General features: G+C 44.2%; 1 protein-coding gene across 1 annotated transcript; it reads left to right on the forward strand.

Annotated features, from left to right (window-relative positions):
• The first annotated feature begins 578 nt into the window (after positions 1-578).
• Positions 579-27,637, forward strand: LOC311109262 (E3 ubiquitin/ISG15 ligase TRIM25-like). Its single transcript, XM_084152098.1, has 11 exons — positions 579-1,216; positions 1,533-1,628; positions 2,132-2,288; positions 3,351-3,512; positions 3,614-4,127; positions 20,516-21,107; positions 21,424-21,519; positions 21,645-21,878; positions 21,987-22,143; positions 26,401-26,562; positions 26,696-27,637. The coding sequence occupies exons 1-11, from the start codon at positions 638-640 to the stop codon at positions 27,235-27,237; spliced, it is 3,291 nt and encodes a 1,096-aa protein (XP_084008224.1). The 5' UTR covers positions 579-637; the 3' UTR covers positions 27,238-27,637.

Consider the following 27,637-nt stretch of genomic DNA (forward strand, 5'->3'; position numbering starts at 1 on the left):
CAGTATGGAGGTTAGGGTTTTGCCCATGTCTCCAGTGCTTGGAAGCACCCCTCCTTTCTCCACCCTCTATCTTCTAACTAACCCGTTTGACAGGATTGGCTGAACAAGGCCCTGCACAGAATCACTGATCTACAAATCATGTTGCATCCCGAATAACTACACATTATGTTCTCACAGCACCTTGCTTACAGCGATCCCCTTGAACACACTATAAGTAAGTCTATGACCATGCAGGATTACCATTGATTTCAAGTGAAATGGCAGCCCGATACACCAGTTCACATACTCCAGAGTCTCCCCCTGATCTACCATTATACCGCCTACTGACTTTGTTCTCCTGAATTGTCACTTCAATCTTCCTCAATAAATCTTGTAATAACTATGTACTTGGAGGTGTGGTTTGTGTCTATTGAATTGTCCATTGGGGAGTGTACATTTTTGCATGGAACACATACCATAAATGGAACTTCCTCTACCACCTCTGTCCAATCACAACCACTCTCTTCCTGGTCTCTGTCCAACGCCACTCCCTGTACAGGGAAAGAGTACACACACAACCAGGAAATGTTCCCACTTATAAGCACAAACAATTCTAGAGAAACAAAAGTGATCTCAGTCTGTGAGTGTGTGCACCAAAATGGCGGCAGCCATGGATTCAATACGTTGTTCAATATGTCTAAATCTACTGAAGGATCCGGTGACTATTCCCTGTGGACACAGCTACTGTATGGGCTGTATTAAGGACAGCTGGGATCAGGATGATGTGAAGGGTGTCCTGATCAGCTGTCCCCAGTGTAGACAGACCTTCATCCCGAGGCCTGTTCTGAAGAAAAGCACCATGCTAGCTGAATTGGTGGAGAATCTGAAGAAGGCAGGACTCCAAGATGCTACTCCTGCTCACTGTTATGCTGGACCTGGAGATGTGGCGTGTGACTTCTGCACTGAGAGAAAACTCAAAGCTGTCAAATCCTGTCTTGTGTGTCTGGTCTCGTACTGTGAGACTCACCTCCAGCCTCACTATGAATCTCCTGCCTTTAAGAAGCACAAGCTGGTCAAAGCCTCCATACAACCAGAGGAGAAGATCTGCTCTCGTCATGACAAACTACTGGAGATGTACTGCCGTACCGATCAGCAATTTATCTGTCTGCTGTGTGTGGTGGGTGAACATAAAGGCCATGATACAGTCTCATCTGAATCAGAAATGACTGAGAGAAAGGTAAGGACAATCTGTAATTGCTACTCATTCAGAGTATCACTGTGAAAATACCATTAATTACTGAATATTAGTGACTACTGTAAAACAAAGCCTGGAAGTCAGCTAACACCCAATAATCTAGCTGTGCTAACATACACACTCACGTCATGTAACATGTACTGAGAGCTGAAGAGTTGCATTGGCTCCTTCAGTTAATGCGTAGGCTTTGGGTTAGCAGGCTAATGCACTTTTCTGGTATGAAAGAGACCTGGGATCAAACCCTAAGACAGAATCACTTGTACAAATGAACCATGGAACGACATGTGTTTAACTGCAGAGCCAGCTGGGGGAGAAACAACAGAAATCCAAACAGAGAATCCAGACGAGAGAGAAAGAGATACAGGAGGTGGGAGAGGCTGTGAAATCACTCAAGGTGAGTGTTGACCATTTATATGTATTCACTTAGCACAGGGTTTCCCAAACTCGGTCCTGGCCCCCCAGGTGTACGTTTTGGTTTTTGCCCTAGCACTACACAGCGGATTGAAATAATCATAGCTGGATGATGAGTTAGTTATTTGAATCAGCTGTGTAGTGCTAGAGCAAGGAGCAGATCAGAGCCCAGGAGAAGGCTGAAGTGAGTCGAGCTGAAATACTCCTGGAGCAGCTGGAGCAGGAGATGTCTGAGCTGAGGAGGAGAGACGCTGATTGATATAACGACTTTTGACACAGGATGTATTAATGTATGTTAACGTCCATACCGCCTGTCATTGAATCCAGTACTGAAATAAATATGAATCAACTCTCCAGCTGAGTGTCGACTGCTCTCTTGCATCCTGAACTTCTCAATACCAGAAACTCATCATAACACTGATGAAAGTGAAACGTTTGTCTTTCTCAACAAGCATCTTTTCCCTATTTTCTTATCTGTCACTGTAGAGTTTCCAGTCTCTCTGTGTCTCTCCTGGATCTGAGGCCTTACCCCGCATCACTGTCAACCAACACATCTCATTTGAGGATGTTAAATCAGTCACTGGGCTGAAAAGTCAAGTTGAAAACATCTGCTCTGAGGAAATTGCCAAAATCTCTGTACAAGGTTGGTAACAAACACTATTTGGACAGTTAAGCTAACATTTGTACATTTGGCTCTTTACTCCAGCAATTTGGGATTTTGGCTCTATACTCCAGCATTTTGGTTTGATATTAAACATTTTATGAGGTAACAGTTCAGAATGTCACCATTTATGTGAGGATATTTTCATACATAAATGTATATGTTTTAGAAATGAAAGCAGTTTATGTATATAGTCCCCCATTTGAATATATATATTTTTTCATAAGTATTTGGACAAATTCACTTATAGTGTATTAGAGTAGTCTAAAGTTTATTTTTTGGTCCCATATTCCTAGCACGCAATGATCACATCATGCTATGACTCTATAAACTTGTTGGATGCATTTGTAGTTTTCTTTGGTTGTGTTTCAGATTATGTTATGCAAAATGGAAATTGATGGTGAATAATGTATTGTGTCATTTTGGAATCACTTTTATTGTAAATAGGAAGAGAAGATGTTTCTGTTTTCACATCTACATTAATGTGGATAATCATGAATGAACAGTGAATAATAATGAGTGAGAAAGGTACTGTACAGAGGAACAAAGATCATACCCAAAACAAGTGACTCCAAAATGACAAAATACATTATTCTCCATTCAGTTCCTATTGGGCAAAAAGTAATCTGAAACACAACCAAAACAAACTGCAAATGCATCCAACAAGTTTGTAGAGTCACAAGCTTGATGTAGTCATTGCGTGCTAGGAATATGGGACCAAATACTAAACTTTTGACTACTTGAATACACTATAAGTGAATTTGTCCAAATATATATGTTCAATTGGGGGGACTAGATATATGAAGTGCTTTCATTTCTAAATGGTAAAACAGATATGTATGAAAATACCCTCAAATAAAAGGTGTCATTCTATATTGTCGCCTCATATGAAACATTTGATCACAAATCCAAAATGCTTGATATAACTAATTACTAAAACAAATTACCTAAACCTCTTTCAACCACTGAGCCCTTTGACTTTCTGTTATGTTTATGTCATGATCAGTATTGAACAGTGATATTTGATTTCCTGTGTCTCCATAGTGACCAAAGTCCACATTGTTCCACCTTCTGAGCCCCATTATCCTCCATCATTTGGGAGGACTCAGTCTGTACTGTCAGTTGGAGGACTACCATCACGTAGGAATGACACCACCTGTCAGGAGACAAGGCCTGAACCCAAGACCAGAGAGGAGTTCTTGGAATGTGAGTAAAGGACATATTTGTGCATACGCATGTACACACTCACACACACACACCTGGATGCACACACACACATCTTACTGTTGGTTTTTCTTCATCCTCAGATTCCTGTCAGCTCACATTGGATCCCAACACAGCACATAAAAACCTGTGTCTGTCTGAGGGGAACAGAAAGGTGACATGGAGTCATAAGGTCCAGTCCTATCCTGACCATACAGACAGATTTACCACCGACAACCAGGTGTTGTGTAGAGAGGGTCTGTCTGGGGCCTGCTACTGGGAGGTAGAGTGGAGCGGGTGGGTTGATATTGCAGTCTCATATAAAGGGATCAACAGGAGAGAACCTGATGAGTGGTTTATCAGCAGTAATCAGGCCTGGTGTTTGGTGTGTGGTGTCTCTAGTTGCGCCTTCTATCACGATAGTGAAAAGACTGCCATACCTGTCCCCTGCTCCACCAGAGTAGGAGTGTACCTGGACCACAGGGCAGGAACTCTGTCTTTCTACAGCATCTCTGACACAATGACCCTCCTCCACAGAGTCCAGACCACATTCAGTCAACCGCTCTATCCTGGGTTTTATGTCTCTCATGGATTTGTGAACATACTGACACCGACCCAGTAATTCACTTTGTTAAGAACACAGACATGGTATATATTATTATGTTCAAGTAAGATTTTAAAATCACTGCAGTTAAATAAATGTGTACATGAATGATCCTTACTGACCTTTCTTTCAAAAATGATTTCAATCAATCAGATTTTATTAGTCACATGTGACCCGTGAAATGCTTACTTACAAGCCCTTAACCAAAAATGCAGTTCAAGAAATAGAGTTCAGAAAATATTTACTAAATAAACTAAAGTAAAATATAAAATAAAAAGTAACACAATAAAATAACAATAACGTGGCTATATACAGGGTGTAGCGGTACCGAGTCATTGTGCGGGGGCACAGGTTAGTTAAGGTCATTGGGGTAATATGTACATGTAGGTAGAGTTATTAAAGTGACTATGGATAGATAATAAACAGAGAGTAGCAGCAGCGTAACAGAGGGGTGGGGGCAATGCAAATAGTCCGGGCAGCCATTTGAATAACCGTTCAGCAGTGATATGGCTTGGGGGGTAGAAGCTGTTAAGGAGCCTTTTGGACCTAGAATTGGCGCTCCGGTACCGCTTGCCGTGCGGTAGCATTAGAGAACAGTCTATGACTTGGGTGACTGGAGTCTTTGACAATTGTTAGGGCCTTCCTCTTCCTCTGATTTCATATAAAACATCCAAGTCCTCCTAAAATGTGGACCATAGACTCTGAGACCAGTCATGCAAGACATGTGGTCCTCTGTAGCTCAATTGGTAGAGCATGGCGCTTGTAACACCAGGGTAGTGGGTTCGATCCCCGGGACCACCCATATGTAAAAATGTATGCACACATGACTGTAAGTCGCTTTGGATAAAAGCGTCTGCTAAATGTCATATTGTTATAGTAGTAGAATTGACATTTTGATTCTGATTTTGTCACTAAACATACATTACAATATACGGTATTACTGTTGTATATTTTACTAATATAGATTTTTACACATGTATGTATTTAAACAAGCAACAATGAATCTGAGCGGTATAATTAAGGCTCCTAGACACAAAGTGGCTGGTAACCTTATGGTTTAGGTTACATTATTCTCACCTACTGTATAGATGAATGTGACAGACATGTGCATGAATGAGCCTCAAGATGGCGAGGGTGGGCCAGAATTAATTGAGTAGAAGAAAAATGCATGTCCTGGTTTAAGGGAGTCTGTTGTCCTCTAGCCACCAAGCTCATCATCTCTGTTAGGCTATGACAACCACATCATTATGCCCACTATTGGACTTCAGAATGCTTTTCTTTGCCCACATATGTAAAATACAAAGGTACCCTTCTGTATGATCCATGAAGAGCAAATAAGGAAACAATCTAATCTAATCAAGTACATAGACTATCAATTTGTCTTTCACACTCTATATTACACACTGTCACACACCTACGCTCACAAACACGCTCACACACACACACACACAAACTCACACACACACACACAAACACACACACACAATCACACAGACACACAAACACACACACACACATACAGTACACAGACAGCTCAACTTGTTATCTCTCTTTCCTCATTGTCACGCCACGGTTTAATGTTATACATTGGGGAAAAAAAGTATTTAGTCAGCCACCAATTGTGCAAGTTCTCCCACTTAAAAAGATGAGAGAGGCCTGTAATTTTCATCATAGGTACATGTCAACTATGACAGACAAAATTAGAAAATAAATTCCAGAAAATCACATTGTAGGATTTTTTATGAATTTATTTGCAAATTATGGTGGAAAATAAGTATTTGGTCAATAACAAAAGTTTCTCAATACTTTGTTATATACCCCTTGTTGGCAATGACACAGGTCAAACGTTTTCTGTAAGTCTTCACAAGGTTTTCACACACTGTTGCTGGTATTTTGGCCCATTCCTCCATGCAGATCTCCTCTAGAGCAGTGATGTTTTGGGGCTATCGCTGGGCAACACGGACTTTCAACTCCCTCCAAAGATTTTCTATGGGGTTGAGATCTGGAGACTGGCTAGGCCACTCCAGGACCTTGAAATGCTTCTTACGAAGCCACTCCTTCGTTGCCCGGGAGGTGTGTTTGGGATCATTGTCATGCTAAAAGACCGAGCCACGTTTCATCTTCAATGCCCTTGCTGATGGAAGGAGGTTTTCACTCAAAATCTCACGATACATGGCCCCATTCATTCTTTCCTTTACACGGATCAGTCGTCCTGGTCCCTTTGCAGAAAAACAGCCCCAAAGCATGAAGTTTCCACCCCCATGCTTCACAGTAGGTATGGTGTTCTTTGGATGCAACTCAGCATTCTTTGTCCTCCAAACACGATGAGTTGAGTTTTTACCAAAAAGTTATATTTTGGTTTCATCTGACCATATTGTCAGGTTTTGGCCATGACTGTTCGGGTTTTGGTCACTAGATGTCCCCATTGCACCTTTTTTGTACCTTTTTGTTTTTTCTTGATCTAATTATTGTTTGCACCTGTAGGTCATTCCCTTGTTAGTATTTAAACCCTGTGTGTTCCTCAGTTCCTTGCTCAGTGTTTGTAAGTTAGCACCCAGCCCCAGCCCAAGCCTTGTGTTATATGGATATTTCTCTGGTGGGATTTTTACCACTTTTTGGAGTTTCTTTGTTTTTTTGGAGGTTTTCCTCTTTGTGCCTCTTGGCTTTATTTTTGGACATTGTGGATTTAGTTTCTTTGCCTGAGGATTTTGTTCTTTATTAAACCACCATCTCTAGTACTGCTGTGTCTGCCTCATCTTCTGGGTTCTGACAATTATTAGTGACTGTTTCTCGCACCGGGTCCTGACAGAAACACTGAGCCATTATTATGAACCCAGAGGCAGCCAGTACCCAGGATTTTTTTTCCATGCTGTCCCACCATGAGGGGACTGTCCAACGCCACGAAGCTGCTCTGGTTCAGCAAGAGGCCTTAATGGCTAGACATTCTCAACTTCTGTCAGAGATGCTGACTTCCATAAAGCAGATTTCGGATCGACTTTCCCCGGCAACCGCTTCTGCTCCAGTTCATCCGATTCAAGGGCTCCTGGCAGTTAATCCCCTGGCGGAACCTCGTCTGCCGCCTCCTCAACGGTTCTCAGGGGACCCAAGTGTTTGTAAGGGGTTTTTCACCCAATGTTCTCTCTCCTTTGAGCTGCAACCATCGTCGTTTCCCACCGACCGGTCCAAGATAGCATATATCATCACCCTGCTGTCGGAAAAGGCCCTAGCCTGGGCTACTGCTGTGTGGGATGCCCAAAGTCCCTGCTGTGCCAGCTACTCTACCTTTGCTGAAGAATTCAAGCGAGTGTTTCAAGGTCCTACCAACGGCCCTGACTCAGCCAAACAGCTCCTGACTCTCCGCCAAGGTCGGCGCAGCGTGACGGACTATGCCATCCAGTTCCGCACTGTGGCAGCAGCAAGTGGCTGGAACGACGAGGCGCTCACAGTGTGTTTTTTGAAGGGTCTTTCTGACACCATCCAAGATGAACTGGCCACTCGGGAACCACCGGACAACCTCGAGTCCCTTATCAAGTTGGCTTCACGCATAGACCAGCGTCTGAGAGAGAGAGAACAAAACCATAGACCGCTCACCCTAGTTCCTATCGGTTCCAACTCCGAGTCTCCACCTTTATCCTCGCTGGCTCCACCAGAACCCATGCAGGTTGGACGCATCTCCCAGGCTGAGAGAGACCGCCGGATGAGGGAGCGATGCTGTCTATATTGCGGCAAACCGGGTCATTTCCGCTCCACGTGTCCCGGGCTCCAGGGAAACGCACTCTCCCGTGCAGGCCTGGGAGGACTGTAACGGGAAACATAACCTCCTCCCATCCATCCAACTCCCGCCTGCTCATTCCTGTTACCCTTTCCTGGGACGACCACGAGGTTTCTCTTCAAGCCTTGGTAGACTCTGGAGCCGCAGGTAACTTCATGGATGGGATCTGGGCGAAGGAGAATGGCGTTCCTTCTGAACCTCTAAGTGACCCCATAAGGGTTACTACGTTGGATAGAAGTCCTTTGGGATCTGGACTTGTCACTCGTGCCACTACCCCCTTACGACTTTCAGTTTCCCAACACAAGGAAGTGATGAACTTTCATCTGATCGCCTGTTCCGAGTTTCCTCTCGTCCTTGGCTATCCCTGGCTTCACAGCCATAACCCTCACATCGACTGGTCTGTGGGCACTATCAAGCAGTGGGGTCCCACGTGCCAAGCCACTTGTATCTTCCCGAGTTCCCAGAGTTCTCCTTCCGAGTCTCTAGAATCCATCGATTTGTCCCGAGTTCCCGAGTGTTACCATGACCTCAAACTGGTATTTAGCAAACAGAGGGCCACCAAACTACCACCCCATAGACCTTACGATTGCACCATCGACCTGTTGCCGGGGACCTGCCCTCCCAGGGGTCGGATCTTTTCCCTTTCTCCTCCCGAACGAGCTGCTATGGATACCTACATCAAGGACGCTCTGACAGCAGGCCTCATGCGTCCATCTACCTCGCCGGCGGGAGCAGGGTTTTTCTTTGTGGCCAAGAAAGACGGCGGATTACGACCTTGCATCGACTACCGGGGACTCAATGCCATAACCGTCCGTAACCGCTACCCGCTACCTCTTATGGCCACAGCCTTTGAGCTGCTCCAGGAAGCAGTTGTCTTCACTAAGCTTGACCTGCGGAACGCATACCATCTTGTGCGGATCAAACCCGGGGACGAGTGGAAGACCGCTTTCAACACGCCTACTGGTCACTACGAATACTCGGTGATGCCCTTCGGCCTGACCAACGCTCCGGCTGTGTTCCAAGCGCTCATAAACGATGTGCTTAGGGATATGCTTAACATCTTCGTGTTTGTGTACTTGGATGACATCCTCATCTTTTCGAGCTCCCTTCAAGAACACACTAAGCATGTCAGACAAGTGCTCAAACGCCTCCTAGACAGCCATTTGTACGTTAAGCCGGAGAAGTGTGAATTCCATTCCTCTCGAGTACAATTCCTGGGATTTATAGTGGAACCCGGACGAGTCCAGATGGACCCCAAGAAGGTAGAGGCGGTAGCGGATTGGCCCACCCCCAAGTCCGTTAAGGAAGTTCAACGTTTCCTGGGCTTCACCAACTTTTACCGCAAGTTCATCAAGAACTTCAGCTCGGTGGCAGCCCCTCTCTCGGCGGTAACCAAGGGTGGCAACACAAGGTTTCTGTGGGGAAGAGAAGCTGAGACGGCCTTCCAAGGACTCAAGCAGCGCATCCTCTCTGCTCCCATCCTGACACTACCCACGGCGGAGGAACCTTTTGTGGTGGAGGTAGACGCATCAGAGGTTGGGGTTGGAGCTGTCCTGTCTCAGAGGGGTGAAGACAAGAAGCTTCATCCTTGCGCCTTCTTCTCTCACCGGCTTACCCCGGCCGAGAGGAATTACGATGTGGGGGACCGTGAACTCCTAGCGGTTAAGATGGCATTGAAGGAATGGAGACACTGGCTCGAGGGGGCTTCTCAACCGTTTCAAGTGCTTACGGACCACAAGAATCTGGAGTATATCCAGCAGGCGAAGCGGTTGAACGCCAGACAAGCTCGATGGTCTCTTTTCTTCAGCCGATTTCAGTTTATCCTCACCTATAGACCCGGGTCGAAGAATCTCAAACCGGACGCCTTGTCACGAATCTACTCTCCTGCCATTCGAGAAGATACTGACATGACTGTCCTTCCGGCCGCTAAGATCGTGGCTCCGATCTCGTGGCAAGTGGAGGATACCGTGAAACAAGCTCAAGCCATCGAACCGGGTCCTGGTGGAGGTCCTGCTAATCGGTTGTTTGTTCCCAAGGCAGCAAGGTCCCAAGTCCTTCGGTGGGGGCACTCCTCTCGCCTCACCTGTCACCCGGGCATAGGCCGCACCTTGGAGTTCATCCAGCGTAAGTTCTGGTGGCCCACCATGAAGGAAGACGTTGCCACTTTCATCAAGGCCTGTTCCGTGTGCTGCCAGGGCAAATCTTCTCACCTTCGCCCTCAAGGACTCCTTCACCCTCTATCTATTCCCCACCGACCCTGGTCCCATATCTCATTGGACTTTATTACTGGCCTTCCTCCGTCCCATGGTAATACTACGATCCTAGTCATCATCGACAGGTTTTCTAAGGCGGCCAGGTTTGTTCCTTTGACCAAATTACCTTCTGCCAAGGAAACAGCTGAGTTGGTGATTAACCATGTGTTCCGAGTCTTTGGGATCCCGCAAGATATGGTTTCCGACAGAGGTCCCCAGTTCGCCTCAAGGTTTTGGAAGGCCTTCTGCCAACTCATAGGGGCCACGGCCAGTTTATCTTCCGGGTACCATCCGGAGTCCAATGGCCAAACTGAGAGGATGAATCAGGAGCTGGAAACCACCCTCAGATGCATGGTTTCCAACAACCCGTCCACTTGGTCATCCTTCATTGTTTGGGCCGAGTACGCGCACAACACCTTGTGCTCCTCCTCCACTGGTATGTCCCCGCATGAGTGTCAGTTTGGCTATGCACCTCTATTGTTCCCGGACCAGGAGGCAGAAGTCAGAGTGCCTTCAGCCTCGAGGTTCATCAGACGCTGTCGGCTTACGTGGAAGAAGGCACGTCTTAATCTTCTGCGTTCCTCTCAGCAGTACCAACGACAAGCCAACAGAGGTCGCCGTCCCGGTCCTACCCTGTACCCCGGCCAGAGAGTATGGCTCTCAACTAAGAACCTACCGCTACGGGTGGAGTCTCGCAAGCTGTCCCAGAGGTTCATCGGTCCCTTTAAGATTGCCAGGAGAGTCAATCCCGTTACTTTTCGCCTGCACTTACCCAGATCCCTTAAGATCAATCCAACATTTCACATTTCTTTATTAAAACCTGTTGTTTTTTCTCCCCTTATTCCGGCAGGCAGACCTCCCCCTCCGCCCCGTGTCATCGGTGGCCAGTCGGCTTATACCGTCCACCGGATACTGGATTCCCGCCGGGTGCAGCGGTCCTGGCAGTATCTGGTGGACTGGGAAGGCTACGGTCCCGAGGAGCGCTCCTGGGTTCCTGCCAAGGACATACTGGACCCTGACCTCATTCGTCAGTTCAGGGCCCTCCACCCTGAGAAGGCTGGTAGGAACGTCAGGAGCCGTTCCTAGGAGGGGGATTCTGTCAGGTTTTGGCCATGACTGTTCGGGTTTTGGTCACTAGATGTCCCCATTGCACCTTTTTTGTACCTTTTTGTTTTTTCTTGATCTAATTATTGTTTGCACCTGTAGGTCATTCCCTTGTTAGTATTTAAACCCTGTGTGTTCCTCAGTTCCTTGCTCAGTGTTTGTAAGTTAGCACCCAGCCCCAGCCCAAGCCTTGTGTTATATGGATATTTCTCTGGTGGGATTTTTACCACTTTTTGGAGTTTCTTTGTTTTTTTGGAGGTTTTCCTCTTTGTGCCTCTTGGCTTTATTTTTGGACATTGTGGATTTAGTTTCTTTGCCTGAGGATTTTGTTCTTTATTAAACCACCATCTCTAGTACTGCTGTGTCTGCCTCATCTTCTGGGTTCTGACAATTATTAGTGACTGTTTCTCGCACCGGGTCCTGACACATATGACATTCTCCCAATCCTCTTCTGGATCATCCAAATGCACTCTAGCAAACTTCAGACGGGCCTGGACATGTACTGGCTTAAGCAGTCTGGCAATGCAGGATTTGAGTCCCTGGCGGAGTAGTGTGTTACTGATGGTAGGCTTTGTTACTTTGGTCCCAGCTCTCTGCAGGTCATTCACTAGGTCCCCCCGTGTGGTTCTGGGATTTTTGCTCACCGTTCTTGTGATCATTTTGACCCCACGGGGTGAGATCTTGCGTGGAGCCCCAGATCGAGGGAGATTATCAGTGGTCTTGTATGTCTTCCATTTCCTAATAATTGCTCCCACAGTTGATTTCTTCAAACCAAGCTGCTTACCTATTGCAGATTCAGTCTTCCCAGCCTGGTGCAGGTCTACAATTTTGTTTCTGGTGTCCTTTGACAGCTCTTTGGTCTTGACCATAGTGGAGTTTGGAGTGTGACTGTTTGAGGTTGTGGACAGGTGTCTTTTATACTGATAACAAGTTCAAACAGGTGCCATTAATACAGGTAACGAGTGGAGGACAGAGGAGCCTCTTAAAGAAGAAGTTACAGGTCTGTGAGAGCCAGAAATCTTGCTTGTTTGTAGGTGACCAAATACTTATTTTCCACCATAATTTGCAAATAAATTCATTAAAAATCCTACAATGTGATTTTCTGGAATTTTTTTTCTCAATTTGTCTGTCATAGTTGACGTGTACCTATGATGAAAATGACAGGCCTCTCTCATCTTTTTAAGTGGGAGAACTTGCACAATTGGTGGCTGACTAAATACTTTTTTTCCCCACTGTATATGCCTACTGTATACAGGCTGGTTTAATGTTATATATGCCTACTATATACAGGCTGGTTTAATGTTATATATGCCTACTATATACAGGCTGGTTTAATGTTATATATGCCTACTATATATAGGCTGGTTTAATGTTATATATGCCTACTATATACAGGCTGGTTTAATGTTATATATGCCTACTATATACAGGCTGGTTTAATGTTATATATGCCTACTATATACAGGCTGGTTTAATGTTATATATGCCTGCTATATACAGGCTGGTTTAATGTTATATATGCCTACTATATACAGGCTGATTTAATTTTATACAGTGAGCTCCATAATTCATTGGACAGTGACCATTTTTTTGTTATTTTTGTTCTGTACTCTAGCACTTTGAGTTTGAAAGGATACAATGACAATGAGGGTGAAGTGCAAAAACAAATCTTAAGACCGGGAAACATAGAAATAGCGCACATAGAATAGCTCTACCACTTCTTAGACTTGCTTTTAATGAGAATAACAGATCTATATCTTACATTCCTACAGTATGTGAATTTGGTAGCCCAAAAAGTTACATATTGTAGCATTAAGAAAAACAAGATTTTAGTCTTGAGGGTGTGGTTCAATGTGGGAGTTACTGATGTTTGTCCCCCATGAGACACCATAGGAACAAAGCTAGTATTACTTCCTCAAAATAATCAGAATGAATCTAAGATAACTCCAAAAAATCTGTAGTTAATTTTGACATTTTTCCAGAGGAGGTTTTAGTCGCGCAATTTTACATCTAGCTAAGGTGTTTGATGCAGTATTTCTCAAGTAAAAAATATGAGATGTGGTGTTTTATGTAAACAGTCAGATCCACTGCGCTGCTGGGCAGGTCTGTCTCACTGTCTGTGTGTTCTGCGGTAGGATTGGATAGAGCCCCATCACCGCAGATGTGTATCCTGTGTTAGTGGGCAAGTGAGCATTGTGGAACTCACAACCCTACCTACACGTGATCTTGGCGCCGACAAAGATGGGCTCTTAGGAAACTTTGAGGTATTTTGTTTTTTTTATGTAGAATGTTTTACATTATTAGCTCAGAAAGTGTTTTGTATCATTACATACAGCCTTGAAAATTGATTGGTATCAGAGTGGCGGTAACTCACCAGCATTACGACCAGGAATACGACTTTCCCGAAACAGATCCTTTGTTTGCTCTCCCCAGGGCAATTGAACTGATTCCAGCGGCTGACCGAAAACATCGCTGGCGGAGGAGAGGCTCTCAGAGTGGCCTGCTGGTTCGACTTAGGAGGCGTGGACACCACCCACCGCTTCCAAGTATACTACTCGCTAATATTCAGTCTTTGGATAACAAGGTCGACAAGCTCAGGGCAAGGATATTCTGTCGATATCAGTCCAGCCAGATGGGTTCTCAGTTCATCGCGCAGGCAGAAATAAATATCTCTCCGGGAAGCAGAAGGGCAGAGCTGTGTGTTTCATGATTAACGACTCATGGTGTAATTGTAGTAACATACAGGAACTCAAGTCCTTTTGTTCACCCTAGAAAACCTCACAATCAAATGTCGACCGTATTATCTCCCAAGATAATTTTCTTCGGTTATAGTCACGGATGTGTAAATCCCCCCTCAAGTTGATACTACGAAGGCACTCATAGAACTTCATTGGACTTTATGCAAACTGAAAACCACATATCCTGAGCCTGCATTTATTGTAGCCGGGGATTTTAACAAAGCAAATTTGAGGACTAGGCTGCCGAAGTTCTATCAACATATCGACTGTTATCCTCGGGTTGCTAAAATCCTTGACCATTGCTATTCGAACTTCCGGGATGGTGATAAGGCCATCCCCTGCCTCCTTTCGGCAAATCTGACCACGAATCAATTTTGCTCCTCCCTTCCTATAGGCAGAAACTCAAACAGGAAGTGCTCGTGCTACGGAATATTCAACGCTGGTCTGACCAATCGGAATCCACGCTTCAAGATTGTTTTGATCATGCGGTTTGGGATATGTTTTGGGTAGCTTGCGAAAATAATTTAGACGAATAAACTGAAACGGTGACTGAGTTTATCAGGAAGTGTATAGGTGATGTTGTGCCCACCAAGACTATTAAAACCTACACTAACCAGAAACCATGGATAGATGGCAGCATTCGAACAAAACTGAAAGCACGAACCACCGCATTTAACCATGGCAAGGTGCCTGGGAATATGGCAGAATACAAACAGTGTAGCTATTCACTCCGCAAGGCAATTAAACTGGCAAAACATCAGTATAGAGACAAAGTGGAGTCGTAATTCAACTGTTCAGACACAAGACGTATGTGGCAGGGTCTACAGACAATCACGGACTACAATAGGAAAACCAGCCTCGTCGCCTAAACCGACGTCTTGCTTCCATGCAAGCTAAACACCTTCTTCGGCCGCTTTAAGGATAACACAGTGCCACCACTGCCAAGGACTGTGGCCTCTCCTTCTCCATGGCCAACGTGAGTAAGACATTCAACACCTTAGTACCCTCCAAGCTCATCATTAAGCTCGAGGCCCTGGGTCTGAACCCCGCCCTATGCAACTGGGTCCTGGACTTCCTGATGAGCCGCCCCCAGGTGGTGAAGACAGGAAACAACATCTCCACTTCACTGATCCTCAACATTGGGGCTCCAAAAGGGTGCATGCTCAGCACCCTCCTGAACACCCTGTTCACCCATGACTGCATGGCCAAGCACTCCTCCAACTCAATCATCAAGTTTGCAGATGACACAACAGTAGTAGGCTTGATTACAAACAATGATGAGACAGCCTACAGGGAGGAGGTGAGGGCTCTGGTAGTATGGTGCCAGGATAATAACCTCTCAATCAACGTCAACAAAACAAAGGAGATGATCGTGGACTTCAGGAAACAGCAGAGGGTGCACCCCCCTATCCACATCGACAGGACCGCAATGGAGAAGGTGGAAAGCTTCAAGTTCCTTGGCGCACACATCACTGACAAACTGAAATGGTCCACCCATGCAGACAGTGTGGTGAAGAAGGCACAACAAAGTCTCTTCAACCTCAAGAGGCTGAAGAAATTTGGCTTGGTACCTAAAACCCTCACAAACCTTTACAGATGCACAATTGAGAGCATCCTGTCGGGCTGTATCACCGCCTGGTACGGGAACTGCACCGCCCGCATCCGCAGGGCTCTCAAGAGTGTGGTGCACTCTGCCGAATGCATTACCAGGGGCAAACTAACCACCCTCCAGGACACCTACAGCACCCGATGTCACAGGAAGGCCAAAAATATCATCAAGGACATCAACCACCCGAGCCACTGCCTGTTCACCCCGCTATCATCCAGAAGGCGAGGTCAGTACTGGTGCATCAAAGCTGGGACCAAGAGAATTAAAAACAGCTTCTATCTCAAGGCCATCAGACTGTTAAACACCCATCACTAGAACATTAGAGGCTGCTGCTGCCTATTGAAATCACTGGACACTTTAAGAAATGGAACACTAGTCACTTTAATCATGTTTACATTACTTGCACTACTCATCTCATATGTATATACTGTATTCTATAATATTCTACTGTATCTTAGTCCATGCAGCTCTGTCATTGCTTGTCCATATATGTATACATTCTTAAATTCCATTCCTTATTTAGATTTGTGTGTATTGGGTGTATGTTGTGAAATTGTTAGATATTACTTGTTAGATATTACTGCACTGTCGGAACTAGAACCACAAGCATTTCGCTACATCCGCAATAACATCTGCTAAACACGTGCCGGTGACAAATACAATTTGATTTGACAAGTAAGTCATGACGAACCGTTTTGGACGAGACTGACTTCATGAACAAAATTATCCTATTTCCATTTCGTAGTAAATTTTGACACTAGAATAAATGTTTCTGACAAATATCGATGCCACATAGGCCGTTTTCAGAGAGGTGTTAATTGCCTTCAGTTGCGCTTTAAACGTAACAGCATGTTGGACACGATCAGCTGAGCAAGGCACTGTACTAATCTTGTCCTTTTGCATACTCATTATGTTCACAGGACTCTGGTTCACATACTCCAGAGTCTCCTCCTGTTCATCCATCCTGTGCCATCTTGTGACTTTGTCCTACTGAATCGTCACATTAATAAATCTTGTAATAACTACAGTATGTAATTGGAAGTGTGGTCTGTGTCTAATGAATTGTCCATTGGGGAGTGTTGCATCGAATCAAATCAAATGTTATTTGTGCAACAGGTTTAGACTAACAGTGAAATATTTTCTTATGGGGCCTTCCCAACAATTCGGAGTGAAAGAAAATAGAGCAATTATAGAAAAGTAATAACAGGTAATAATAAAAGTAATAATAAATACACAATGAGTAACGGTAACTTGGCTATACACACGGGGTACCAGTACCTAGTCCATGTGCAGGGGTACATGTAATTTAGGTAGATATGTACATATACTGTAGGTAGGGATAAAGTGACTAGGCAACAGGATAGATAATTAACAGTAGCAGCAGCGTAAGTGATGAGTAAAAAAAAAGTTCTTGCAAAAAGGGTCAATGCAGGTAGCTATTAAAGTTAACTATTTAACTTATTGTTTGGGAGTAGAAGCTGTTCAGGGTCCTTTTGGTTCCAAAAATGGTGCATCGGTACTGCTTGCCGTGCGATAGCAGATAGAACAGTCTATGACTTTGGTGGCTGGATTCTTCTATAAAAGTGTTTTGTAAAAAAAGACTCCAGCGCATGGCAAACATACCATGAATGCAACTTCTACAAGCATCTCTGTCCAACCACAACCCTCTTCCTGCAATACACACACACAACCAGGACATGTACCACTGAGAAGCACAAACAATTCTATAGAAATGAAAGTGATTCTCAGTCTGCACCAAAGTGTGAGACACCAAAATGGCAGCAGTCATGGAATGTCTAAATCTACTGAAGGATCCGGTGAGTATTCCCTGTGGACACAGCTACTGTATGGGCTGTATTAAGGACACAACACATTATTGTCCATTGAGTTCCTATTGGACATAACATAATCTGAAACACAACCAAAACAAACTGCAAATTCATCCAACAAGTTTGTAGAGTCACAAGCTTGATGTAGTCATTGCGTGCTAGGAATATGGGACCAATTACTAAACGTTTGACTATTTGAATATACTATAACAGATTTTTTCCAAATACTTATAAACATATATATATATTTTCACGTTGGGGCTAGATACATAAAGTGCTTTCATTTCTAAATGGTAAAAGAGATACAGTATGTTTGAATATACCTTTAAATAAAAGGTGACATTCTGTAGTCGTCTCATAGAGTATAGAGCCAAATTTATACATTTTAGCTTCACTGTCCAAATTAATATGGAGGGGGAGTGTATCTGGTGATTAATATAACGAATTACTAAAACAAATGATGTTATGTTTATGTCATGATCAGTATTGAACAGTGATATTTGATTTCCTGTGTCTCCATAGTGACCAAAGTCCACATTGTTCCACCTTCTGAGCCCCATTATCCTCCATCATTTGGGAGGACTCAGTCTGTACTGTCAGTTTGAGGACTACCATCACGTAGGAATGACACCACCTGTCAGGAGACAAGGCCTGAACCCAAGACCAGAGAGGAGTTCTTGGAATGTGAGTAAAGGACATACTGTGCATACGCATGTACACAGACAATCACACACACACACACACACACTCACACACACACACCTGGATGCACACACACACACACACACACACACACACACACACCTGGATGCACACACACTCACACACACACCTGGATGCACACACACACACACACCTGGATGCACACACACATCTTACTGTTGGTTTTTCTTCATCCTCAGATTCCTGTCAGCTCACATCGGATCCCAAAACAGCAAATAAAGACCTGTGTCTGTCTGAGGGGATCAGACAGACACTGTGTTATATTCTCCTACATTAATTTCACACTTCCACAAACTTCAAAGTGTTTCCTTTCAAATGATATTAAGAATATGCATATCCTTGCTTCAGGTCCTGAGCTACAGGAAGTTAGAAATGGGTACGTAATTTTAGGCAAAAATTGAAAGAAAGTCCTGTTGTTGATGTTCAGGGCAGAGGTGTTGTTGCTCTCTGCCACGTCTTGAAGAAGAATGTGAGAAGTGTGTCACCTGCAGAGTCAGGAGGATGGTCAGATGTAGCCTCCTGTAGTTCAGTTGGTAGAGCATGGCGCTTGCAACGCCAGGGTTGTTGGTTCGATTCCCACGGGGGGGCCAGTATGAAAAATGTATGCACTCACTAACTGTAAGTCGCGTCTGCTAAATGACTAAAATGTAAATGCAATGTCCGGCCCCCTAACAACTGGCCCCTAGCAACCAACCAGTGGTCAGAGCCCCAGGACACAATGGGGGCAGAGATCAACAGCCAGACTCCAGCTGGGGGAGGGCTCCTACTGCAGAGGTTTGAGAGGGCTGTGAGATGGTGTTAACAGTCATCAGCAGGGAATTCATAACAATTTGCTGGCTGTTGGTTTGTAATTGATTAGAACCCAATCAGTTTTGTGGTTATGTGCCCCATTCAAGAAGCTACATGTCAAATCTTTCCCACACAATTTGTATTGCCACAGTGTTGTGATGGCAAAACCAAAATTCAACAAATAACTTACTACTGTAGGGCGGCCCGGCCCCCGAAGTGACTCTTATCAACACATTGCAAGAGGGTTTACTGTCTACTCAGGAATTCAGCCTTCTCTGTGTTGATCTCTCCAACCCCCATTCTGTCACCTCTTTAAAACAATGGTTATGTGGGGCTGATGTCTGATTGGAAGTTAATTCAACAGTAATACTATTGGTCAACAAGTCAGATTTTGAATCCAAACAACTCAGATGATTATAAAAGGGTTTTAGATTCATTGTTATCTCTCTTTTTTGTTCCTGACCTGCGCTGGTGAAATACTCTCTCTCTCTTTCTCTCTCTCTTTCCTTCTTTCTTTCTCTTTCCTTCTTTCTTTCTTACTTTCTCTCTCTCTCTCTTTCTTTCTTTCTCTCCCTCTCTTTCCTTCTTTCTTTCTCTTTCCTTCTTTCTTTCTCTCTATCTTTCTTTTTTTCTCTCTTTCTTTCTTTCTCTTTTTCTCTCTCTCTTTCTTTCTTTCTTTCTTTCTTTCTCTCTTTCCTTCTTTCTTTCTTTCTTTCTTTCTTTCTCTCTTTCTTTCTTTCTCTCTTTCTTTCTCTCTTTCTTTCTTTCTCTCTTTCTTTCTTTCTTTCTTTCTCTCTCCACCTCAGGGACTCTTAGGGCATGGCCTTTCAGGCTATGACTTCTCTCTCTCGCTCTCGCTTTCTGATCATAAACACTTTTGTTAGCTAATTGCATAGTCTTATTATGGGTGGCATGTGAGGTATATATAATATGCTTATATGATAAATATTACCACTACACTACAGTATGGAGGTTAGGGTTTTGCCCATGTCTCCAGTGCTTGGAAGCATCCCTCCTTTCTCCACCCTCTATCTTCTAACTAACCCGTTTGACAGGATTGGCTGAACAAGGCCCTGCACAGAATCACTGATCTACAAATCATGTTGCATCCCGAATAACTACACATTATGTTCTCACAGCACCTTGCTTACAGCGATCCCCTTGAACACACTATAAGTAAGTCTATGACCATGCAGGATTACCACTGATTTCAAGTGAAATGGCAGCCCGGTACACCAGTTCACATACTCCAGAGTCTCCCCCTGATCTACCATTATACCGCCTACTGACTTTGTTCTCCTGAATTGTCACTTCAATCTTCCTCAATAAATCTTGTAATAACTATGTACTTGGAGGTGTGGTTTGTGTCTATTGAATTGTCCATTGGGGAGTGTACATTTTTGCATGGAACACATACCATAAATGGAACTTCCTCTACCACCTCTGTCCAATCACAACCACTCTCTTCCTGGTCTCTGTCCAACGCCACACCCTGTACAGGGAAAGAGTACACACACAACCAGGAAATGTTCCCACTTATAAGCACAAACAATTCTAGAGAAACAAAAGTGATCTCAGTCTGTGAGTGTGTGCACCAAAATGGCGGCAGCCATGGATTCAATCAGTTGTTCAATATGTCTAAATCTACTGAAGGATCCGGTGACTATTCCCTGTGGACACAGCTACTGTATGGGCTGTATTAAGGACAGCTGGGATCAGGATGATGTGAAGGGTGTCCTGATCAGCTGTCCCCAGTGTAGACAGACCTTCATCCCGAGGCCTGTTCTGAAGAAAAGCACCATGCTAGCTGAATTGGTGGAAAATCTGAAGAAGGCAGGACTCCAAGATGCTACTCCTGCTCACTGTTATGCTGGACCTGGAGATGTGGCATGTGACTTCTGCACTGAGAGAAAACTCAAAGCTGTCAAGTCCTGTCTGGTGTGTCTGGTCTCGTACTGTGAGACTCACCTCCAGCCTCACTATGAATCTCCTGCCTTTAAGAAGCACAAGCTGGTCAAAGCCTCAATACAACTAGAGGAGAAGATCTGCTCTCGTCATGACAAACTACTGGAGATGTACTGCCGTACCGATCAGCAGTTTATCTGTCTGCTGTGTGTGGTGGGTGAACATAAAGGCCATGATACAGTCTCATCTGAATCAGAAATGACTGAGAGACAGGTAAGGACAATCTGTAATTGCTACTCATTCAGAGTATCACTGTGAAAATACCATTAATTACTGAATATTAGTGACTACTGTAAAACAAAGCCTGGAAGTCAGCTAACACCCAATAATCTAGCTGTGCTAATATACACACTCACGTCATGTAACATGTACTGAGAGATGAAGAGTTGCATTGGCTCCTTCAGTTAATGCGTAGGCTTTGGGTTAGCAGGCTAATGCACTTTTCTGGTATGAAAGAGACCTGGGATCAAACCCTAAGACAGAATCACTTGTACAAATGAACCATGGAACGACATGTGTTTAACTGCAGAGCCAGCTGGGGGAGAAACAACAGAAATCCAAACAGAGAATCCAGACGAGAGAGAAAGAGATACAGGAGTTGAGACAGGCTGTGAAGTCTCTCAAGGTGAGTGTTGACCATTTATATGTATTCACTTAGGAGATAGTCCTTTCTAAAGTGACTTACTCTACTTAAACTAAACTGCAGTAAAACTGGAAGTGGGCCATGTTCCTTTCTGTTTGTCTTAACAGAACTCTGCACAAGCAGCAGTGAAGGACAGTGAGAGGATCTTTACTGAGCTGATCCGCTCCATTGAGAGAAGGCGCTCTGAGGTGAAGGAGTTGATCAGAGCCCAGGAGAAGGCTGAAGTGAGCAGAGCTGAAGGACTCCTGGAGCAACTGGAGCAGGAGATATCTGAGCTGAGGAGGAGAGAAGCTGAGCTGGAGCAGCTCTTACACACAGAGGATAACATCCAATTCCTCCAGGTGACATCACTGGATCTTTGTCCACAGCATCAGGTGTTTCTGATGAAAGTGAAATATTTGTCTTTCTCAACAAACATATTTTCCCTATTTTCTGATCTGTCACTGTAGAGTTTCCAGTCTCTCTGTGTCTCTCCTGGATCTGAGGCCTTACCCCGCATCACTGTCAACCAACACATCTCATTTGAGGATGTTAAATCAGTCACTGGGCTGAAAAGTCAAGTTGAAAACATCTGCTCTGAGGAAATTGCCAAAATCTCTGTACAAGGTTGGTAACAAACACTATTTGGACAGGGAAGCTAACATTTGTACATTTGGCTCTATACTCCAGCATTTTGGGTTTGAGATTTAATGTTTTATGAGGCGACAGTTCAGAATGTCACCATTTATTTCAGAATATTTTTATACTTATCTGTATTAGAAATTCAAGCACTTTATGTATATAGTCCCCCGTTTTTTTTCCATAGGTATTTGGACAAATTCACTTATAGTGTTTTAGAGTAGTCAAAAGGTTAGTATTTGATCCCATATTCCTAGCACACAATGACTACATCAAGCTTGTGACTCTACAAACTTGTTGGATGCATTTGCAGTTTGTTTTGGTTGTGTTTCATATTATGTTTTGCCCAATAGAAATTAATGGTGAATAATGTATTGTGTCATTTTGGAGTCACTTTTATTGTAAATAAGAATAGAATATTTTTATTTTTTCATTTCTACATTAATGTGGAAGCTACGATTTTTACGGATAATCAGGAAGGAATTCTGGACAATGATGAGTGAGAAAGTCACAGAGGAACAAAGATCGGTAACACTTTACTTGACACCTGACCAAGTTTCATGACACGTTATGACATGATCATAACCATGCCATAATATGTAATAACAGCTGACATAACTTGTCATAACCTGTTATAATATGGTCATAACGCTGTCATGACACTTATAGTTAGACCTGTTGTGACATATATTGCGTTATTTTATGGCTGGTTATGTCACCTACATAAGAGTGTCAAAACCCACAAAACGTGCCACTTAAGGCAAAACATTCTCTTACACCATGGACTTTGCTCACAACAAGACACCCTCTTTTTGACTGATGACTGATATAAGGGCCTGTACGTGATAGGCCTATCTGGTTTATATGGTCATAATGCTTCTTGGCAGTGTCATAAAGTGTATTTTCTACAAGTTATTTAAAATATGATAATAATATATAATATGCCATTTAGCAGACGCTTTTATCCAAAGCGACTTACAGTCATGCGTGCATACATTTGTACGTTTGGGTGGTCCCGGGTATCGAACCCACTACCCTGGCGTTACAAGCGCCGTGCTCTACCAGCTGAGCTACAGAGGACCACTCAGTAATTTGATGAAAACTAATTACTGTAAATATTTCATAACAACAACAAAGGATTTAAGAAACAAATTTTCAAGCGAAAGGAAACTTCTTGGCAGGGAAAAAAACTAATTTGAATCAAATCAAATCAAATGTTATTTGCCACATGCGCCGAATACAACAGGTGTAGACATTACATGCTTACTTACAAGCCCTTAACCAACAATGCAGTTTTTTTTTTTTTTGTGAAAAAAGTAAAATAAATAAAAATGTGTTATGTAATGTTTTTTTTTTTAAATAACTAAAGAGCAGCAGTAAAATAAAATAACAGTAGGGAGGCTATATACAGGGGGGTAACGGTACAGAGTCAATGTGTGGGGGCACCGGCAATATGTACAATTAAGGTGACTATGCATAAATAATAAACAGAGTAGCAGCAGCGTAAAAGAGGGGGATGGGGTGGGGTGGGGGGGTGCAGTGCAAATTGTCCAGGTAGCCATGATTAGCTGTTCAGGAGTCTTATGGCTTGGGGGTAGAAGCTGTTGAGAAGCCTTTTGGACTTAGACTTGGCGCTCCGGTACCGCTTGCCGTGCGGTAGCAGAGAGAACAGTCTATGACTAGGGTGGCTGGAGTCTTTGACAATTCTTAGGGCCTTCCTCTGACACCGCCTGGTATAGAGGTCCTGGATGGCAGGAAGCTTTGCCCCAGTGATGTACTGGGCCGTACGCACTACCCTCTGTAGTGCCTTGCGGTCGGAGGCCAAGCAGTTGCCATACCAGGTGGTGATGCAACCAGTCAGGATGATCTCGATGGTGCAGCTGTATAACCTTTTGAGGATCTGAGGACCCATGCCATATATTTTCAGTCTCCTGAGGGAGAATAGGCTTTGTCGTGCCCTCTTCACGACTGTCTAGGTGTGTTTGGACCATGATAGTTTGTTGGTGATGTGGACACCAAGGAACTAGAAGCTCTCAACCTGTTCCACTACAGCCCCGTCGATGAGAAGGGGGGCGTGCTCAGTCCTCCTTTTCTTCCTGTAGTCCACAATCATCTCCTTTGTCTTGATCACGTTGAGGGAGAGGTTGTTATCCTGGCACCACACGGCCAGGTCTCTGACGTCCTCCCTATAGGATGTCTCATCATTGTCGGTGATCAGGCCTACCACTGTTGTGTTGTCGGCAAACTTAATGATGGTGTTGGAGTCGTGTCTGGCCATGTAGTCATGGGTGAACAGGGAGTACAGGAGTGGACTGAGCATGCACCCCTGAGGGGCCCCTGTGTTGAGGATCAGCGTGGCAGATGAAGTTGTTACCTACCCTTACCACCTGGGGGTGGCCCATCAGGAAGTCCAGGATCCAGTTGCAGAGGGAGGTGTTTAGTCCCAGGGTCCTTAGCTTAGTGATGAGCTTTGAGGGCACTATGGTGTTGAATGCTGAGCTGTAGTCAATGAATAGCATTCTCACGTAGGTGTTCCTCTTGTCCAGGTGGGAAAGGGCAGTGTGGAGTGCAATAGAGATTGCATCATCTGTGGATCTGTTGGGGCGGTATGCAAATTGAGTGGGTCTAGCGTTTCTGGGATAATGGTGTTGATGTGAGCCATGACCAGCCTTTCAAAGCACTTCATGCTACAGACGTCAGTGCTACGGGTCGGTAGTCATTTAGGCAGGTTATCTTAGTGTCCTTGGGCACAGGGACTATGGTGGTCTGCTTGAAACATGTTGGTATTACAGACTCAGTCAGGGACATGTTGAAAATGTCAGTGAAGACACTTGCCAGTTGGTCAGCGCATGCTCGGAGTACACGTCCTGGTAATCCATCTGGCCCTGCAGCCTTGTGAATGTTGACCTGCTTAAAAGTCTTAATCACATCGGCTACGGAGAGCGTGATCACATAGTCATCCGGAACAGCTGATGCTCTCATGCATGCTTCAGTGTTGTTTGCCTCGAAGCGAGCATAGAAGTGATCTAGCTCGTCTGGTAGGCTTGTGTCACTGGGCAGCTCGCGGCTGTGCTTCCCTTTGTAGTCTGTAATAATTTTCAAGCCCTGCCACATCCAACGAGCGTCAGAGCCGGTGTAGTACGATTCAATCTTAGTCCTGTACTCTTTTCCTGTTTGATGGTTAGTCGGAGGGCATAGCGGGATTTCTTATAAGCGTCCGGGTTAGAGTCCCGCTCCTTGAAAGTGGCAGCTCTACCCTTTAGCTCAGTGCGGATGTTGCCTGTAATCCATAGCTTCTGGTTGGGGTATGTACGTACGGTCACTGTGGGGACGACGTCATCGATGCACTTATTGATGAAGCCAGTGACTGATGTGGTGTACTCCTCAATGCTATCGGAAGAATCCCAGAACATATTCCAGTCTGTGCTAGCAAAACAGTCCTGTAGCTTAGCATCTGCATCATCTGACCACTTTTTTATTAACCGAGTCACTGGTGCTTCCTGCTTTAGTTTTTGCCTATAAGCAGGAATCAGGAAGAGAATGTGTAGGTGTCATAACCAGCCATAAAATAACGTAATATATGGATAATGACAGGCTATGACAAGCTATGTCAGCTGTTATGACATGTTTATGACCGTGTCATAATGTGTTATGACACTGCGTGTCAAGTAAAATGTTACACAAAGATCATAACACCCTTAAAAATGTGTTCAGAAACAAGTGATTCCAAAATGACACAATACATTATTCTCCATTCAGTTTCTATTGGGCAAAACATAATCTGAAACACAACCAAAACAAACCATCCAACAAGTTTGAAGTCATTAGGTTGATGTTGTAATTGAGTGCTATGGGAATACGGGACCAATTACTAAACGTTTGACTATTTGAATGCACTATAAGTGAATTTTTCCGAAAGCGTATTCAAAAATGTATATTCCATTTCTAAATGGTAAAACAGATATGCATGAAAATACCCTCAAATGAAAGGTGACATTATATACTGTCCTCTTATATAAAACATTCTATCTCAAATCCAAAATGATGGAATACAGAGCCAAATTCACACTTTTTAACTTCACTGTCCAAATAAATACAGAGGGGAGTGTATCTGGTAATTGATATAACTAATTACTAAAACAAATTACCTAAACCTCTTTCAACCACTGAGCCCTTTGACTTTCTGTTATGTTTATGTCATGATCAGTATTGAACAGTGATATTTGATTTCCTGTGTCTCCATAGTGACCAAAGTCCACATTGTTCCACCTTCTGAGCCCCATTATCCTCCATCATTTGGGAGGACTCAGTCTGTACTGTCAGTTGGAGGACTACCATCACGTAGGAATGACACCACCTGTCAGGAGACAAGGCCTGAACCCAAGATTAGAGAGGAGTTCTTGGAATGTGAGTAAAGGACATACTGTGCATACGCATTTACACAGACAATCGCACACACACACATACACGCACGTGCACACACACACACACACCTGGATGCACACATACATTTCACCAGTTGTTTTTTCTTCATCCTCAGATTCCTGTCAGATCACATTTGATCCCAACACAGCAAATAAAGACCTTTGTCTGTCTAAGAGGAACAGAAAGGTGACATGGAGTAATGAGGTCCAGTCCTATCCTGACCATGCAGAAAGGTTTACCATCTACCCCCAGGTGTTGTGTAGAGAGGGTCTGTCTGGGGCCTGCTACTGGGAGGTAGAATGGAGTGGGTGGGAGGTTAATATAGCTGTCTCATATAAAGGGATCCGCAGGAAAGGACTTTGTGAATGGTTTGGAAACAGTAATCAGGCCTGGTGTTTGAGGTGTTGTCGCTCTAGCTGTTCCTTCTATCACGATAGTAAAAAGACTGCCATACCTGTCCCCTGCTCCAGCAGAGTAGGAGTGTACCTGGACCACAGGGCAGGAACTCTGTCTTTCTACAGTGTCTCTGACACAATGACCCTCCTCCACAGAGTCCAGACCTCATTCACTCAGCCCCTCTATCCTGGGTTCAGTGTAGATGATGGGTTTGTGAACATAATGACAGCGATACACCTCCCGAGTGGCACAGTGGTCTAAGGTACCGCATCGCAGTGCTAGCTGTGCCACTAGAGATCCTGGTTCGAATCCAGGCTCTGTCGTAGCTGGCCGCGACCGGGAGACCCATGGGGCGGCGCACAATTGGTCCAGGGTAGGGGAGGGAATGGCCGGCAGGGATGTAGCTCAGTTGGTAGAGCATGGCGTTTGCAACGCCAGGGTTGTGGGTTCGATTCCCATGGGGTTCGAGTATAAAAAAATAATGTATGCACTCACTAAATGTAAGTCGCTCTGGATAAGAGCGTCCGCTAAAAATGTAAAATTAATTTTGATAAGAATATAGACATGCTATATATGTCATGTTCAAGAAAGATTTTAAAATCACTGCAGCACATGGTTAGAAAATGTTACAAAGTTTAAATAAATGTGTACATGAATGATC

Source organism: Coregonus lavaretus (genome assembly GCF_964263955.1).
Source record: "Coregonus lavaretus genome assembly, chromosome: 34".
In the NCBI taxonomy this organism is placed as follows: domain Eukaryota; kingdom Metazoa; phylum Chordata; class Actinopteri; order Salmoniformes; family Salmonidae; genus Coregonus; species Coregonus lavaretus.